General features: G+C 50.7%; 8 protein-coding genes across 8 annotated transcripts; 6 read left to right on the top strand and 2 right to left on the bottom strand.

The window, feature by feature from the left end:
* Positions 1–210: 210 nt before the first annotated feature.
* CTRU02_214418 (uncharacterized protein) lies at positions 211–1,065 on the top strand (the record flags this gene model as incomplete). Its single annotated transcript, XM_036731713.1, has 1 exon — positions 211–1,065. One exon carries the CDS (start codon positions 211–213, stop codon positions 1,063–1,065), a length of 855 nt encoding a protein of 284 aa, XP_036576485.1.
* Positions 1,066–1,475: 410 nt separating this feature from the next.
* Positions 1,476–4,903, bottom strand: CTRU02_214417 (iswi chromatin-remodeling complex atpase isw2; the record flags this gene model as incomplete). Its single annotated transcript, XM_036731714.1, has 5 exons — positions 1,476–1,587; positions 1,639–3,368; positions 3,444–3,760; positions 3,834–4,373; positions 4,843–4,903. 5 exons carry the CDS (start codon positions 4,901–4,903, stop codon positions 1,476–1,478), a joined length of 2,760 nt encoding a protein of 919 aa, XP_036576486.1.
* Positions 4,904–5,314: 411 nt separating this feature from the next.
* CTRU02_214416 (multisynthetase complex auxiliary component p43) lies at positions 5,315–6,589 on the top strand (the record flags this gene model as incomplete). The annotated part of the gene is made up of 1 exon (XM_036731715.1): positions 5,315–6,589. One exon carries the CDS (start codon positions 5,315–5,317, stop codon positions 6,587–6,589), a length of 1,275 nt encoding a protein of 424 aa, XP_036576487.1.
* Positions 6,590–6,882: 293 nt separating this feature from the next.
* CTRU02_214415 (uncharacterized protein) lies at positions 6,883–7,167 on the top strand (the record flags this gene model as incomplete). The annotated part of the gene is made up of 1 exon (XM_036731717.2): positions 6,883–7,167. The coding sequence occupies one exon, from the start codon at positions 6,883–6,885 to the stop codon at positions 7,165–7,167; it is 285 nt and encodes a 94-aa protein (XP_036576488.2).
* Positions 7,168–7,649: 482 nt separating this feature from the next.
* CTRU02_214414 (pfs domain-containing protein) lies at positions 7,650–10,102 on the bottom strand (the record flags this gene model as incomplete). Its single annotated transcript, XM_036731716.1, has 2 exons — positions 7,650–9,859; positions 9,934–10,102. The coding sequence occupies 2 exons, from the start codon at positions 10,100–10,102 to the stop codon at positions 7,650–7,652; spliced, it is 2,379 nt and encodes a 792-aa protein (XP_036576489.1).
* A 385-nt stretch (positions 10,103–10,487) lies between these two features.
* On the top strand, positions 10,488–13,510 carry CTRU02_214413 (ATPase; the record flags this gene model as incomplete). The annotated part of the gene is made up of 10 exons (XM_070206238.1): positions 10,488–10,707; positions 10,761–11,557; positions 11,621–11,989; positions 12,037–12,244; positions 12,305–12,485; positions 12,554–12,589; positions 12,646–12,724; positions 12,771–12,948; positions 13,004–13,033; positions 13,089–13,510. The coding sequence occupies 10 exons, from the start codon at positions 10,488–10,490 to the stop codon at positions 13,508–13,510; spliced, it is 2,520 nt and encodes an 839-aa protein (XP_070060012.1).
* A 405-nt stretch (positions 13,511–13,915) lies between these two features.
* Positions 13,916–15,145, top strand: CTRU02_214412 (uncharacterized protein; the record flags this gene model as incomplete). The annotated part of the gene is made up of 1 exon (XM_036731719.1): positions 13,916–15,145. The coding sequence occupies one exon, from the start codon at positions 13,916–13,918 to the stop codon at positions 15,143–15,145; it is 1,230 nt and encodes a 409-aa protein (XP_036576491.1).
* A 669-nt stretch (positions 15,146–15,814) lies between these two features.
* On the top strand, positions 15,815–17,341 carry CTRU02_214411 (DnaJ domain-containing protein; the record flags this gene model as incomplete). Its single annotated transcript, XM_036731721.1, has 1 exon — positions 15,815–17,341. The coding sequence occupies one exon, from the start codon at positions 15,815–15,817 to the stop codon at positions 17,339–17,341; it is 1,527 nt and encodes a 508-aa protein (XP_036576492.1).
* Between the last annotated feature and the right edge of the window lie 277 nt (positions 17,342–17,618).

The following is a 17,618-nucleotide window of genomic DNA, read 5'->3' as shown; positions in this document are numbered from 1 at the left end:
CGGGAAGCACCACTCCAAGCAATCCACTGCTTCTGAACAAACCTCAGTGGCCCCTTTATTAGACTGAAGCCATATTAATGCTTGCTTGTGTGTGTGCATCTCTATAGAATCCCATGAGTATTAACCAAGCCAAGTCAAAATCAATACCAAAAGAAGCAGCCAACAATCTTGCCACAATCCAACCGAGTAAATACTGACTTGCAAACCGCAATGCCCGAAATAACGACGATCCTCTGGCCCCCAAATCTCCTCTCTCACACCACCACCCTCTTGACCAGCTACCTAGAGCGCCACTTCTACCTCGCGACCATTTACGAAATTTGCCGCATTTTCTCTTCTGTCTCCGTCTATGTGACACTATGGCTCAACGTAATTATCAAAATCACTAACCTCAATGACAAGCTGCAAGAAGCTGCCAACTCAGATGCTTACAAACGCATCAGCAGCGTCAACAAGTTTCTTCTCAAAGGCTACCTGCATGGCTACTTCTTGATCCCTAACCTCGCAGGTCCAATATGGGTGTACCAGTACATGAACACGCGCCATGACAATCTCGAAAAACTATCAAACCTGTACGGCTTTGCGATTGGCGTCTTGCACCTGCCTTTGCTGCTGAGCGTAAGTATGAAACTGTTTCTGCCACTGGTCTTCAGTGGGCTTTGCACTGCAGTCGAGAAGCTTTCAAAGGTAATCTGGATGGTGTCGGCTTACATTCCCAGGAACCCTGTCGCCGCCATTCAGAGTCTTCTCAGGGTATTACGTGACTTTCTCCACGGCCTTCCGCATAAGATTGTGAGATTACTAGATCGCCAGATTCTCAGATCGGAGAACAGATTTCTTGTTGCCGTCATGTGGTTCGCTGTTCTCGTGCATGGACTTTTGTTTTACAGGATGATTGTCGATATTTTCCGGCCACACCTGCAGCGCCTAGCTATTGAACTTGTTGCAGATGGTCTCATGACTTTGGGAGATAAGGTATTCGAGCTAGGCATGTGGGTCGAGAGTTTGGTGGTGAGAAGGGGGTTATGGGAGGGCAAGGGATCATGGGAAGCTCGTCTATTGTAAGCTTGTTGGTATAAATATCAACTTTTGCTTCTTCGTCAATCTGCGATCCGACTTTATCTTTCGTCCTGGCCAGGAAGTATGAAGAAGGCTCAAGATTGTGCAAGGTAGCAAATCATCTAATCATTACCGGGTATAAGACTCCGTCTAATTATAATTACAAGAACAAGAAGGTAAGCTTGCCCTAAGGACCTTAATTCAGACACACCACTCGAAATAATCTTTCAATCTCTGATTTTGCCTCAACCCAACAGAAGACGTCTAAACCAAACCAAAGGATCTCATCCACCAACACTTTAATTTTTTTTCATGTTCTTTAGTCAAAAGTCTCTTCCAAATTGTCGCCATTGTGACACAAGTGAGGGTGTTTGGTTCGACGTTGGTCAGTCGAACATGACAGATTAAACGCTGCATTACGAGCTCGTTTGTCCTGCAATGGTAATACCATCAGAACCAGTCTCGATGACCTTGTATCCGTCGGCATTGCCAGATCCCTCAGCAGCTCTGTCATAAGCAGTGTCACTCCTATAGAAAGGTTAGTGGCAAGTCCCTGATTAATGGGAATAAATTTCTTACCTGTCACAAAGAACATCCAAATCCTTGTCGCTCAGGATCTCATGGCTTCCAGAGTATTGGAAAACTTGACCATCCTTGAGGAGCAGGCTCTTGAGGGTCTCTTTGTCGAGATCCTCCTTCAAGTCCATCTTTTGGCCCATTGTTTTGAAATTTCCCTTCTTGATGACGAGCTTCTCCAAGCGCCGCTTAGCGTCGGCACTCAACAGAAGCTCTTCCTCAACAGTGCCCTTAGTGGCGAGGCGGTAGACGATGACAGGCCGGGTTTGGCCAATGCGATGACAGCGATCTTGGGCTTGGAGATCTTGTTGTGGGTTCCAATCACTATCAAACAGAATGACAGTGTCAGCGCTTGCAAGGTTGATGCCCTGACCGCCAGCTCGGGTAGAAAGCAGGAAGATCCTAAAGTCGGGATTTTCGTTGAACTCTTTGATCTGGTCACGGCGACTCTCCTGTGAGACTGAGCCATCGAGGCGGCATGCTTTCCATTTGCGAAGCGCGCAGTAGTCGTGAAGGATATCAAGTTGCGTCTTGAACTGTGAGAAAATCAAAACCTTGTGATCCCTCTCAAAAAGGGAGGGGAGAAGACGGTCAAGAAGCAGCATCTTTCCAGACGACGTGACGATACTTTCATCAACGGGGGGAGCACCCTCATAGCTCCATGGGTCAAAGAAATTGTGTGGGCTATTGCAAACCAGGCGAAGTTGCATGATGGGGTTTCCAAGCTTCTTTCCAGAAAGTTCCTTCTTCGCATGGTCGACGATGTTCTTCCGATATTGCTCCTCGGGGGATAGAGTAGTGACATCCTGATCCTTCTCATCATCCAGGACTTCCTCTGCCAACCTTGCTTCGAACTCATCATCTGAAAGTTTATCTTCATCGTCTGGGTCGGTTTCGGCATAGCGGCGACGACCTCGAGTCACGCGGCCGCGACTGCTCACTGAGGGGCTAGACTGGCGAGAGGACTTTGCACTCTTCGGTTGAGGTGTCTCCGTGGTAGGTGGATCCTTGCGCTTCGAGCTTGAGCGAGAAGCTGTCTTGGCTGGCGTCTCCTTAACGGCAGCTTTGGCTCTGGTGGAGGTGCTTCTAGCCCTGCTCATCATAGCAGAGAAGGCATTAGGTTTCTTGGGCTCGGTCTCAGGAGTAACCTCCGCCTTCACCTTTCTAGGGCTGCTTCGAATGGGCATGTCAAATTTGTTCGATTTGACTTTCTCCTCTGCCTTAATCTTCTGTACTTTTCTTCCACCACGGGAAGGAGGCGCCGGTTTGTTGACAGCTGTCAGACGCTCAACGACTTTGGCCTCCAGAAAAGCGCGCGTGTCCACGTTCTTGTCGTTGATTGCATTATACATGTCGGTTTGCTCTCGGGTCATGGGTGCGAAGAGGATATACTCGCGCTTCTTTGGCAGGTACGCCGCGACATCAGCCTTGATGCGACGAAGCAAAAGGGGCTGGAGGATGACGTGGATCTTCTTGATGATTTCCTGATTTTTGCGGTCGGCGATGAACTCCTCCGTACCTTCTTCGTCTTGTAGGTCATCAAAGTCAAACCACGACTCGAACACCTCCCATTCCTTGAAGATGCCGGGAAGCAAGAAGTGGAGCAGAGCCCAGAGTTCCTTGAGGTTATTCTGCAGTGGTGTACCCGTAATAAGCATACGGGTTGCTGACTTGAAGTTTTCGAGCTCTTGGAAAAGCTTTGAGTCGAAGTTTTTCATTCGGTGGCCCTCATCCTGCAACAAGGTTAGCGTCGCATAGACCAAAAACACAAACATCATTCATAGCATGCCAGTGCGATCTAAACTCACAATAATGATGAAGGCCCAGTCGAACTTTGACAAGGCGGCCTTCTCTCTAAGAACCATCTCATACGAAGTACAGACGACCGGGAACTTCTTAGTAAGCGTGCCATCTGAACGCAGATGAGGCTTTATGTGTTCGGCCATAATCTGTTGCCTGTCTTTCGGTTCTCCATGGTAAAGAACAACTGGAATCGAAGGGCACCATTTCTGAAACTCATCCATCCAATTGGAAAGAGTGCTGAGGGGAGCAACGATGAGGTGGGGCCCCAAATAATCTTCTTCTCTGAGGCGAGCAATGAGCGAAATGGTCTGAACCGTCTTGCCTGGGAAGAGTCAGCTATATGTTTCGATTGGTTGAAATTGTTGAAGTCGTTGAAAGTGGTGAGAGACACATACCAAGTCCCATCTCGTCTGCCAAAATACCAGACATACCCTGGAGGCAAACTTCATACATCCATGTCAAGCCTTCAAGCTGGTAGTCTCTCATAGTTCCACCGGTCATGATTTTAGGCTGAGTGGCCATCTTCAAGTCATGAGCACCCAGGGTTTCGCCATCCAAGCTAGATCCAACTCTTCCCAGGACTTCTGTCTTTCTAGTCAAGATGTCACTGAAAGCAGCGGACTTTGCCAAAAGCTCGTCCAGCTCACGAGCCTTCTTTTCACGCTCTTCCTTCGTGAACTCAACCTTCTTCTTCTTTCGGCGCTTGGCAATGAGGCCAGCCTTCCTTTTTTTCTCAGCTGCATCATTAGCAGCTCTGGCCTTAGCCTCCTCATCAATCATCCGCTTGAACTCTGAGTCTATTGGCTCTACTGACTCATCTCGAGGAGGAGAAGATGGTGCGCTGGTGTTAAGCCGGGTAGTCGACAAGATGGAGTCGACATCTGAGGTAGCCGATGAATCCATGCTGGTAGCAAATTCTCTGCAACCGTGAGAAGCTGTGCAAATCGTGGAAATTGTTGTTGAAATGAGTGCGAAAACAGGACGGGACAAGGGCAGCAGAAAATCGATGATGCGATTGCCACGCTTCCAGGCAAGTTACGCTAATTTTAGCGACCTGGTGCGTGCTCCAGCGATACTTGGTTCTGGAAAAAGGCAGTTAAAGAGTGGGAAGAGTTGCATCCAAGGGTAAGGACGATTGAAATATGGAAACTGTAGGATTAATAATGAACACCCCAGGTCCCAATGGATCAAATAAGAAGGGATGGGGGGTGAATGGGAAGCATAGGCAGCGATGAACTTGTCAATGGGAAGGCGCGATAGGGGGGCAAAAATCTGGGGGGCGCGACGCGAGACAAAGGCGGAGTCAGGTGACTTCGTGTTATTAATTAAGACCCCTGCCTTTGTCTGAGAGCATCGTCATTAAATGCCTAGCAGATCGAGACGGAGATGGGGGACTTAGCGTACCCTTGTCACTGGTGTATTTCTTAATTGAATTGTTAGGTTCTTCCCAGTGATGGACAACCATTGAGTACGAATTGTTAAAACTTCTGATAGGAATTAGGAGTCGGAATGATCATGCTTTGGTGCTACGTAGATAACCGGATAATGGTATTTTGATTGTGATGCTTGAAGTATTGCCTATTAGAATCTTTGACTCTTTTCATCGCCACGTTTAGCATTCAAGTTTGAGTGGGGACTTGATGAGAAATTTTTCAGAAAAAGAAAAAAAAAAGGTATGGAAAAAAAAAAGCAAAGATGGGAAAGACTCACCTACACCGATCCTCACCGAGGCAGATGGGGTAGCTCAGTGGTGCCTAACCAATGAGGCACTGACCGCCGATTTGGAGGGGCATTGTACCTGTCCGTGCTACCCCGCCAAACCACACTAAAATTCTGTGATCTCTGACCATATCCCCCCCTCCTTTCCCTTCCACTCATGAACTCCCTCCGTGCCCTCCGACCAATCTCCCGCAGCGTCTCGCCCTATCGGTTCGCAAGAATGGCCTCCAACACTACCTACACTCCCAATGAGGAGACTGAGATCCAGCAGTGGCTCACCACCGCTACCCGCCTGCAGCAAGCCGCCGGCGACCAAGCCCAGGTCTCCCCCATCCTCGATACCCTCAACTCCCACCTGAGCACCCGAACCACCCTTCTCGGCACCAAGCCCAGCAAGGCTGACACTGCTCTCTACTCCGCTGTCCGTCCCCTCGTCGCGAACTGGTCCCCCGAGCAGCGCACCGGCGAAAAGGGCTACCCCAACATCGTCCGCCACCTCGACTTTGTCCAGAACTACCCCGCCTTCGCCGCCGATGTCAAGCCCGAGGACAAGGTCAAGATTGACCTCGATGAGGTCCTCTACGTGAAGCCTCCCGTCGACGCCAAGGCCGAGAAGGAGCGCCTTAAGAAGGAGAAGGCTGCCGCTGCTGCCGCCGCTGGCGGTCAGGAGACTTCCCTCCCCGACCGTTCCAAGGACAAGAGCGCCGGTGAGAAGGTCAAGGAGGCTGTCACTGAAGCCAAGGACAAGGTCAAGGCTGCCGTCGGCGCCGGCGAGGGCAAGCCCAAGAAGGAGAAGAAGGCTAAGGAGCCTAAGCCCCAGAAGGCCCCCGCCGCTGCTGCTCCTCTCTCCCCTGCCCTTATCGACCTCCGTGTCGGCCACATCCTCAAGGCCATCAAGCACCCCGAAGCCGACTCGCTGTACGTCTCCACCATCGCCATGGGCGACAAGCCCAACGATGACACGACCGAGTACGAGGGTCAGGTTTGCCGCACCGTCTGCTCCGGCCTCAACGGTCTTGTTCCCCTCGAGGAGATGCAGGGTCGCAAGGTTGTCGTCGTGTGCAACCTGAAGCCCGTCAAGATGCGTGGCATCAAGTCCTCTGCCATGGTTCTGGCTGCTTCCCCCAAGATCAAGGAGGGCGAGGTTGACGACCACAAGGGCCCCGTTGAGCTTGTTTCTCCCCCTGCCGACTCCAAGGCTGGCGACCGTGTCTTCTTCGAGGGCTGGAAGGGTGAGCCTGAGGGTATTCTGAACCCCAAGAAGAAGATTTGGGAGACTTTCCAGCCTGGTTTCACCACCACCGACGGTCTGGAGGTTGCCTTTGATGCCAGCGCCGTCAAGGAGCTCGGCAAGGACGGTGTTGGCAAGCTTGTTACTGAGTCTGGCGGTGTTTGCACTGTTCCCAGCCTGAAGGGTGCCACTGTCCGGTAAAGACTTGGATGCTTTGATGATCCAACAAGCACAAAAGTTATGATAGCTTTGCTCTAACGAATTCTGAACAACTAGATAAAATATTCCCATTGGCATGTACAATTGCCTCCTTCACTCTTTTGCTCCTGTTTTGAAATCACGTGTCGATTAATGTTGTCACCTATGTCTGGTGGGCCTGCTAACGACACCTGTGCTCTATTGTGATGGCTGTCAGGCTGCCTCTGCAGTTGCTGCTTCCTTCCTTCCTCATATTGACCTTCTGTATTATTTTCCCATTTGTTCAGCATCCACTTATGTCCACCTGCAATTACCATCTCGTTGTCTCTCAGCAACACCATATCGTCATCATGTCTAAAACAGAAGTTTGGGACAAGTACATCTTGCCAGTCATCGGTGCCTTGCTGGTCATCCAAGTGGCCTACTGGATGTCTTGCGACTACAAATACCTCGAACACCAGATCTACAATCCCGAGGATGGCACCATCATCGAAGACACTCAGGCTCCCCCAGAAATCCCAGTCCCTGAGAAGAAATCGTCTCGTCTCTTCCAAAGCCAGTCCTTTATCGGTTCCGGATGAGCCCCATTCTTCTCTGCCTGCGGATGCGCTCCCAGATACTTTATCAATAGGTAATTCATCCGCACCAGCAGCAATCACCAGCCATCTCATAGCCCAGTCCCGCGCCAATCAGCTCCTACCGACTCAATGTCGACTTAGATAGCGGTTAAAGAGGCAAACCTACAACTCGGTTCTTCGCCATGCCCGCAATGGCCGCGGCAGATAGGTTCGTTCGGTCTAACAACGAGACGTAGTATACAGCACTAATAGTAACAGCGAGACGGCGATGGACAACAGATGACTTGTCCTTTATGAAGCCGCTATCGGTATTAGCATCCTACGAGCCGGTAATTTTAGCCTTCAAATGTCGTCAAACGAAGAAAGACATAGGAATAGGCACAAGTCATAAATTACCTTTTCCGAGGCTGTTCAAGCATTTGCGTTTAGGCATCTGTATGGATTGTTGAGAAGTAGAAACACGTGCCCCGGTTCAAATCCAAGAATTAAGCGCGATATGTCCATTTCTCCAAGAATGCCTTCATGCAAGCCGCTGCTGTAGCGGCTGCGTAACCCTGCCACTTCTTGTGTTTGTGACTGTCGGCATAATCGCACACTCCCTTGATGACCACGCACGGGAAGTTGTCCCAGGCTCCAGCAGCTTCCATCTCGAACGCTATCACCTTTTCTCTCCTTGCGATTCGATCTCGGTGCTCGCCTGACTTCATGACCGAGTTCCCTGAGGCGACGAGCCCGAAGTGCACGCTCGGCAGCACAGCCGTCGACCGTGGAGAGGAGCTACAGAGACGCGCACGCGGAACTAGCTTGCTATTATCGCAATTAAGTTCCTCACAGGTAGCGGTTCTAGCTATTTCACAGATCGTGTTCTCCTCGCTATCATTACAAATTTTACAGCCGGAAGAGGGACTGTGTTTATGTTGATAGGTACCCTCGAAGAGCATGTCGTGGTCGGCGCCGGGGTAGAGCAGGTCGTCCCCAAAATCGGCAACCAAATCTTGGAGGTAGTGAACGAGCTTCTCGTTCAGATTCTTACGGTCATACCGGCCTTTCAATTTAGCCAGCAGGTTCCGGACCACGGGCGGAGGCTTCCCCAAAACCTCCAGTATACCAGTTTTCCTCAAGAACATATCAGGGTACTGCCTGCCGAAATCGTAAGGGACAACTCCCTCGCTGATGATGACGTCTCCCAACACCACGTCTGGTACTCCCCTCTCGGTGGTTACCGGGACGCCGCCGCAGATGCCCACCAAGAGGGCGAGGACGATGCTGGGGAAGCTGGCTTTGCAGTGTGCTGCCGCCGCGGACGCGTTCGTGGTTCCCATGTCGGCCATGTGGATGAGAACGACGTCGTGGCGGCCGATCCTGCCCATGGAATACGCGTTGGTATCTCCTTGTCGAGGCATACTCGCCGTCACATTGTCGTCCCAGTGGTCGTCAAAGAGAGACTTGACGGCGTCTGCCTCAAGAGTCAGGGCGCACAGGATGGCGACAGTGATGTTATACCGATTGTACTTTCTTGACGAAGTGTCCAACGCCGCGATAGAAGGTGCCGAGGAGCGTCTTGCAACTTCCCTAGGGCTGGAATCTTCATTTTGTTTCCAGGGAGTAGCTACGTCTTGCTGACTTCTCGTCAAAGTCAGAGATGACAATGACGTTTCTTGAAAATTGAGCTCCGACGCCAAAGTAGCAAGATTTTCTGGATTCCTTGACTCGAGCTGGCTGCCGATGTCAAGAGGCTGTTTTCCAGGCAGGGTATTGGCACTATCCGAGTTGGACGATGTATTACCAGCCTCTACATGCTGCCACCTGATGTCTTTGGGGGGAAAAGAGGCTTTCCTGGAACTGGGATCGAGTGTAGTTGTTACGGCTTCTGATTCTTTATCTTTCGTAGCATTATCTAGCAGTAATTTCTGCCTCCTGTCTTTAAGCTGCGAGATCAATGCGTGTTTGATAGAGGTTATGTTTATAGACCGAGGTAGCGCCTTGGATGGCTTAACGACGATAGAGGTCGTTGAATCGATGTCAATACCCTCAGAGGCGCGTCGGGTGAAGAGGATGATCTTCAACAAAGTTGATGGAGATTGCACTTGAACATCGCGGAGGAGGCTTTCAAAGGCCACGGGGATACGGATAGATGCTTCGATATCGTGGCTGACAAGTCCGACGTCCAAAGCGATATATAATTCCTGGACATGATGTATGATGCATTGAAGGACCTCGAACCAGTCCTCGAGAGACTTGGCCTTTTGGAACCGCTCGACGATGTCGGAAAGAAAGGTGATTGGCTTCGGTGCTGGCACCTTTTGCAAAGCCTGCAGCGCAAGTTGTCGTATCACTTGCTCTGGTTGAATTTGTCCAAGTACGCTGGTGGCTGACCTTATGAAATAGATTGTAGAAGCGTTGTCTCGTAAGAAACTCGTTATGTCGCAGCTGAACAGTTCTAATTTCTGAAACGTTTGGTACTTCCCCTGCACCAGCAAGAGTTGAGAATTGTCAGAAGTGATATAATCTTGCAATGATTTCTCGGCCCATACGTCGTTGGCACTGTCCTTTGAAATCTGTCTGGCCGCCCGATTAGCCTGAGTTGCTCGCGCCCGGTCCAGAAGCCAATCTGGCTTGAAGAAGTAGGGTGTTGGCTGCGTAAAAGCCGCAATCTTCCACAAAAGGGAGGGATCCGAGACTGTAGATTGACCGTCTGTTAATATGTCAGAAGGAGAGTCACGATATACCGGGCTGGACGACCCATTTGCCGGGATGTTCGACGTTTACCATTGATTTGCCGGAGCAGAGCCTCCAACGCATGAACAAAATCTTGTAATTCCTGCTGGAGCGTTGCAACACCGTCAGAATCAGGTATGCTGTCTGTGGATTCTGGTTTGACAGCTCGACCTCTGCAAATATCTATTTGCCGTTTTATCTCGTTTGCAAGTTCATCCATTATAATTGTTCGGCAAGGCAATTGAGACGGCTGAGCTGAAGTTGGCTCACCAATTGGCAGCCATAGAGGACAAAAGGGTCAGATACGTGTTACCAGTGTCTCGTCGTGTGAATAGCATTGACAATATGAACAATCGGCGATAAGAAAGAGTCAAGAGACCTCAAAGGAGGGGACCCAGAACGAGCAGGGTGAGCGTCGTGCTGCCGCAGTGGGGATTGTGTTGCTGCATGCCCAGTAGGAGGCACAGTTACGCGCCGCACACCCAGGTGTGTGACTAAATCAGGCTCTCCGTGGAGCGGCAATCAGCCAGCCTAATCTGCCTCTTCTACATGACCAGTATCTCTTCGGGGCCAATATTTCGAGATTCTGAGTCATTCGAGCGACAATGGCATACCGTGAGAGGTCTCGTCAGTACGAGCATCTGGCCCCGACGTCCCGGGACCGCCCGGACACTGAGACGGACGTATCGCGTCGCCGGGTACGGCCGCCACCCCGCAACCCACCGCCACCCCGCAGCAGAAATGTCCCGCGACCGCGGCCGCGACCGCCGTCTTCCAACTCCTGCGATGAGGAACAAGATGAAGATGAGAGCCCCGACGATGAAGGTAAGATTGCACAAGACTGTGTCCAAGAACCAGAACTAATATCAAACGCGCAGCAGTCTCCGTGCTATCCCGATCCCCACCTCCTCAAGTAAAACATCGCCCTAAGTACATCATCAATTGGAGAAGCGAGCTCTGTCGCCTGCTTCAGGTGTCTGACCATACGTCCGACGATGAGATTCTTGAACTGATGGACGAGGCGGAGGAGAAGCTGAGGGACGCAGAGAGACTGCAGTACCAGTTTGCCACAGACCCAGGCCCGCTGCGGTCTCAGGTGGTGTACAAGATTCGATGCTATGAGGCGCGATACAACCCGGACATGGTCTATCTCGATCCGCCTTTGGTGGTCGACAGTGGTACATATCATTCACATCTGATAGGCAGTCGAGGCATCACCAACATGGAGCTTTACCTTGAGCGTAACAAGAATATCAGTGTCCTAGTCCATCGAGAATACGCATGTTGTAAGGGCCCTACTTTCGTCAAACGACCAAGCCAGGGCGAAAAGTCTACCGAGGCCGATCTCGAACTCTTTTTTGAGCGGGAGCACGTCGAGCTGGTCTCCGAAGAGTTGCAAACAGCCCTCACGGACCTGTCGGAGCTGGCACTGAACGATATACCCCATCCGCGCTTTGATGGTGGGAAGCCCGGCGCTATATCATACCCGTACTTGTGGTGGTTCCACCGTCGAGGCGAAATTGAGAATGCGTTGAAGAAAATGAGCCTGGCCGACCAGCTGCATATCGAAGTAGTCCAGAATTATATGCAAGAACGCTTGAAGTCAGATTGGTCTAGAGTTGATGAGCTGACGGCGAGGGGAATGATCACGCTTGAATTGCTGGAATACATTTTTGTGAGTTTTCAGCTCCCAAAATCTACTAGTGCCCTATAAGAGTTTCACTCTAACAAACAATAGGTGCCAAACAGCATCCTTATATCAAAGGCCAGAGGCAACAGTATTGCTCAACTGGATGGCCTTACAGCTCAAAACTGGCTCATGGTTGATAGCTACTTACCTGAGCGATTCGCTGCGCGAATTCAAGGCTCATTTTGGGAATTCAGCGGATCCTTCCAGAGCAGATCAGTCACGCTTCCGCTTGTTCATGTCCCAGTCATATCCTCAACTGAAGAGTTCCGTATCATAGATCTCGCGGTATATCCTGCGCGTTTTGCTGAAAAGAGCGTTCCCGAAGCGCTTCGTCGACGTGGAGAGATGTTTTGGAAATGCCGCTATAGACACTATGTCTCTTACGTCAAAGACGCCCCAGATGTTGTACAGCCTTTGGTAAATAACCCGATCCCTCGAGCTATATGTCGCTGAAATTACTCAAGTTCAATTCACGCTTTATGGTCGATATGGAAACGTACAACAAGATGCACTCGGTCCAGCCGCAAGAACAGCGACCGCCAGACAGAAGGCATCACGAAGCGGAAAGAAGTCCTATCGATATGAGCAGCGAAACGCCACCTTCAGAAGATGGCTTCTTGATGTGCCTTCCATCTACCCTGAGAGGTTTTGACATGAATAAGAAAGAGTGGAGTAAGTTTTTATGACACATTCTGGCGGCACTTTGGTACCTTAGGTATTGAACGTATGCAGGACTGCTTGAGGTAGCTTTCATGCGTGAGGTGGTTTGGAATGACGAGGCCTTCAAAGACTTAGTCATCAATCCTAAAACTAAGAGGCTTGTCCAAGCTGTGGTCACAAATCGATTACGGTCAGAGGAAGGTACAGATTTGATTAAAGGGAAGGGCAACGGGCTATTCATACTTCTTCACGGGTAAGTATACTTTGTCCAGAAGTTCCATTCTCGGTGGCCTTGGTGATGCTAACTTGAATGCGCGGCAGCGGCCCTGGAACTGGCAAGACGCTCACGGCTGAAAGGTTTGAAATTTTGACTACATGTTGCGCCCTTGGGTGGCTGCTAACAGTCGCCTCAGTGTCGCTGAAATCGCCAGAAAACCTCTCTACAAGGTCACATGTGGAGATATCGGAACCAAAGCTGACGAGGTCGAAAAGGTCAGCGCTCACACCTCCTTCTCGTGAATTCTGTTAATTTGTTCAGTATCTGGAAGTTGTTTCCTTACTCGGAAAGACATGGGGTTGTGGTATGTTGTCTTTGATCCTGGCGCAAGTATCAGAAGCTGAAACCTTTCTCAAAACAGTTGTTTTGCTTGATGAGGCTGATGTGTTTTTGGAACAACGATCGCTTGCTAACCTCGAGAGGAACGCACTGGTGTCGGGTATGTCTTTATTATGTGTTGCCACATAACCTAGAACTGACTATTGTTGTTGTAGTGTTTCTTAGGGTGTTAGAGTATTATGACGGTAAACTCGGAAGCTGTAGTGAAGAACGAATGATAAGTGAGCTGACTAAAAGCAGGCATACTAATATTAACGACAAATCGGGTTGGGACCTTTGACGAAGCCTTTAAATCCAGAATACAACTCAATTTGCGGTACAGCAATTTGGATCGTGAGCAAAGACTCATGATCTGGGGTAACTTTATCAATCGACTGGAAGCGATGAGCCGCAAGCAGACCAGTGTATCCGGCGAGTACGGAATCAATGCGGCAGAAATCCGAAAGAACCTCGATGCTCTCGCCGACGAAAATCTTAACGGTCGAGAAATTCGGAACGCAATCTCAACGGCTCGACAGCTATCTTCTTACCAAAAAGAGCCGTTGGAGTATGAACATTTGAAGACTGTCATAGACGAGGCCAGAAAGTTTGAAGGTTACCTGGAGGAGCTTCATCAGGGACTTTCTGCCGACGAGATACAGCATGATATAGGGGCGAGGTGACGGCGTAGGCTTCATACATTTGAGCGTGTTTAGTACCCTGTAGCTATCGTTGAATATAATTGGATGTCGAGTGCCAGGTGCATTATCTCCGGATATTTACCACTGCAGAGCACGTGGTTGGCTGATTTACTATGAGGATTCCTCCGCTATTTTCCCGGGCTCGCCTTGCCCTCTTGTGTCACTTCATAAGCTGTTGTAGGCATGTTGCCTCGATACCTCTCTGGCTCTCGTTGCTGCACCCAACCTCAAGCTTTATATCCACCACTATTCCGCAGATACAACGCGATACTTTACAACCTTATTCTTCAGGCGGCCGAGCGATTGATTTGCTGAATGGACCCCGCACGTGAGGCTCGCCTGCTGAGCGCTTTTGGCGCAAGGCTTGGCCAAACCGCGACGCCAAAGATGCCTGCTGGTCTTTCTGCGGTGGCCATGAGTTATACCATCTCCAAAGACAATACTGCGGGAGATTCATTCCGGCACGATTGTCTTCTTGAAGAATGGGGCCAGAAAAAGCAGCGGCACAGTTCACAACGACAATCCCGCATGCGACAGACGGGGTCTCTGCATCGAATGACTCCCGCAGAACTTACCTATCAAGGAGAAAATGAGCATATGATGCGTAGCAGACTGGAAATAAATCCCGAAGAACAGCCTCTCGCGGACGATAATGGCCAGCATTTCTCAGATCTTTCCTTAGATCAACAGCAAATTGACTCTGGCGATGACGATGCACGCGCCGCAGAACTCCGGGAGAGTAAACGATGGGAGCGTATGAGGAATCGTATGAGGACGCAGGAGGCTGCCGACGAGGCTGCCGACAGGGCTGCCAAATTGGATGCCAGAAGGGCTGCTGAAGTGAAGGAAATGCGCCGCCAACAGCGAAAGGCCTTGGAGATGGCCGAGGAAGAGCGGATGCTCGCGGCCAGAAACAACGACACGACAATGGATGCTCCTGATTACTATGATAACGATGATAGTGCTAGTTTGGGGCCTTATTCTCTGCGTGATTCTCTTTACGCGGCCGCCCGTCCCACGCCTCAATCCGATACGGAGTACTCAACTCTTACCAGCACACCGCCCTTCAGCACGCCGCCCGAGATCCGCGAGGTTGTGCGCCCGCCTCCAGCATTCGAAAGGTCTCAAACTTCCCCCTTTGACGATGATATCGATCTGAGCCGTGGCGCGTCACAGGTTGACAATGCCGGCATTCCGTTGTCATTCCCTGAGCGCGCGCAATCACGTGGTTCTCCTGACCCTATTGACTTCCTGAGTCTTTCAAGGGCTGCTAGACGAGACCAGGAGCGGCAGCTTAGCGAAGGGTGGAACTCCCAAGACGACTATGAAGACGACGATGAAGCCGACTATGGACTCCTATATAGTGGATATCAGGACTCTGGAAACTATCCTCCTCCTCGCAGGCGTTACCGAACCGGGACGAGGGAAGCACTCCCTCTCTACTATAATCAGCAACGCTCGACGCGACCCCTGGATAGTTCTTACTACGTCCGCGAATCGTTGTCCAGTGGACCTAGATTCGATACTGAGGTCAAGACCTCCACAGTCTACACCGCGAAGGATGTTAAGTACAGCAATATTCCCCACAGATATCGAGACTCCGACTTCGCCTACTAGCCAACTCTTTCTTGAAAGCCGATCCTTACATTATCCATGACAAAGGCGTCTTTGAGGTTAAGATGCAGATGGCGGGCTTTGGTAAAAATCTGATATGATTTCCCCCTGGCGCGTATAGGCCTAGGGCCGAATTCTCATATGATGGTCCTCAGCTAAGCGACTGAATGAGACTTAAGACATGATAGGATGCTGCTGTCTTTATCGATGGGTAGTATCTATCTAAAATGAAAGCCTACCCTACCGATAGCACTAGTTCGATGTTTATTTAGTATAGTACATTGGTATTTCAATGGTTAAAAACGGGGATACGCCATTTTTGGTTGCTTCGTCTGTCTGTAACGGGTTAATGAGGTGGGACACCAATAAACAACCTTATTTTTAAGCGCCCGTATCACCATCTCCTGGCAATCCGCTGGTGTTACGCCGCAATCCTGCAGAGCACGTGGGTACTGCGTAAGGGGCATTCCTCCGTCATTTTTCCGGCCAAGTAGCCTTATCGCAAAACAGGCTGGGGATACTTCTTGTATCGCTCCTGTAAGCTGATACAAGCGTGTTGCCTCAATGCAACTTTAGTCCTCGTCGCTGCCATTGAGTCTGCCGTTGATACCGACCAAACCTCTCGCAATTGCGACGCGACATTCTGTAATCCTTTTCTTCAGCAGCAGAGTGATGGACCCCCCACGGGAGGTCCACCTGCTGAGCGCTTATGGCGCAAGACTCGGTCGAACCACGACGCCAAAAGTGTCTACTGGTCTTTCTGCAGTGGCCATGAGTTACACCATTTCCAAAGACAACACTGCAGGCGATTCATTCCTACAAGATAGCCTTCTCGGAGAATGGGGACAGAAAAACTGTCTCCCCGCCCTCCGCACCGTGACGCCCTCCAAGACTTCATCATTCGACTTTGGAGGAGGAGGAGGAGGAGGAGGAGGAAGAGGCACGCCTGGTGTCAACACCCGAACGTTCCACTTCAGCACAGGCAGTGACAGTCGCGGATTCTCCTTTAGCAATGCTGACGATATTTATGCCGAGTTTATGCGCTCTGGACCCACGAAAGGTGCAGGCGAAGGCATGGAGGACATTGACGGCCTCTTCAAGCCGTCTCTTCCAGACGAGGAGAGGGAAATAGAGCGCGAATCGGCCCTTCGCGCCATGGAACGCCAGAAGAGGGAACACACCGCTACTACAGAAATAGAAGGGGAGCATAGTATACGAATTAACACAGCTTCGCGCAGAAACATGGGATCAAATTCCAAAGGGCAATATAGCGTTGACGATGCTACCATGGACTGGCGACAACGACGGGGGCACTCAACCCCCCCTCCATTTCGTCCGGCTCGGCCGGCCGGAAACTACGAAGAAGCAAAAGTCTATCAACAACGGCCGATACGTCAACCTTCCTTGGACAGATCTGTGTCTTCCGTTGATAGTTATGACACGTATGAGGCAGCCGATTCTCGAGGTTATCATGGCAACGACGATAGGGCCGGGTTGGGGCTTGATTCTTCGCGTGGTTCCCATTACTCATCACCGTATGGAAGGGCGGGGGATGAAAGTTACGGGAGCCCAGAGGCGTTCCCGTCGCCGCAGCAGCCATCCGTCATGCCCCGTATGGCACCAGCTATCGACATTGAGCTTGCTCCCACTTCAAGAGCAAACGCTAAAAGAGAACATGAAATTGGGATATTTCGTCCGGTTCTCAAGCAACCGGAATCGCACCCTTTCAACCGGTCACGCGACTACTATGAGCCTGTTCTTCCGCCTCCGATATCCCAGTACGCATCTTATACCGAAGCTGGCTCGCCGCTAACTGACGTCGAACGGCCAAACACTTTCAGAAACGAGTACGCGCGTCCTCCTCCGGCACTCACAAGGGCTCAGACCTTCCGCCCTATGGCCGAAACCGATCCGGGAAGGGGTAGCCGCTCGAGGCTGCAGCGGCAGGATAGCGATGACTCGGATTCTGATATAGACATCCGCATCACTCCAAGGAGGCGACGACGCAATGCGGTGGAATACTATGATCAGCCGCGCTCTAGTCGGTACAATGTTTCCGGTCCACGAGCCGTCCCGACGGGGGTGCCACCTCCTGGTTCGTATTACCGCGATGAGTCTCCAACTAGGGCTTATAATGAGACAGAAGTATTTTACGACGGTGATAGATTCGTTACCACCGAGCCGCCACGCAGATTCTAGGATACCGTCAATGTTCAGTTTAGCAGCATCCTTTACAGGTACCGGGATCACGAGTACGCTTGTTAGCGACTTTAATCTCTGGCGTTTATTCTGCTGCTCTACACGTTAAAAAGGCGTCCTGGTTGGCACGAAGAATGCCGTTGGACCGTGCCTTGTAACTCGCAAATCTGTTTGGTATACAATCAGGCTTCGGCGAAAGGCCGTTATGATCCTGTTTGGCCACAGGCTCAGGATCAATTTCTCAATTTCTAGCCAGAGCGAAGATGAAATCCACACC

This window comes from Colletotrichum truncatum, assembly GCF_014235925.2.
Source record: "Colletotrichum truncatum strain CMES1059 chromosome Unknown Contig_0011, whole genome shotgun sequence".
Taxonomy (NCBI): domain Eukaryota; kingdom Fungi; phylum Ascomycota; class Sordariomycetes; order Glomerellales; family Glomerellaceae; genus Colletotrichum; species Colletotrichum truncatum.
This window is presented reverse-complemented; position numbering and strand designations above follow the sequence as displayed.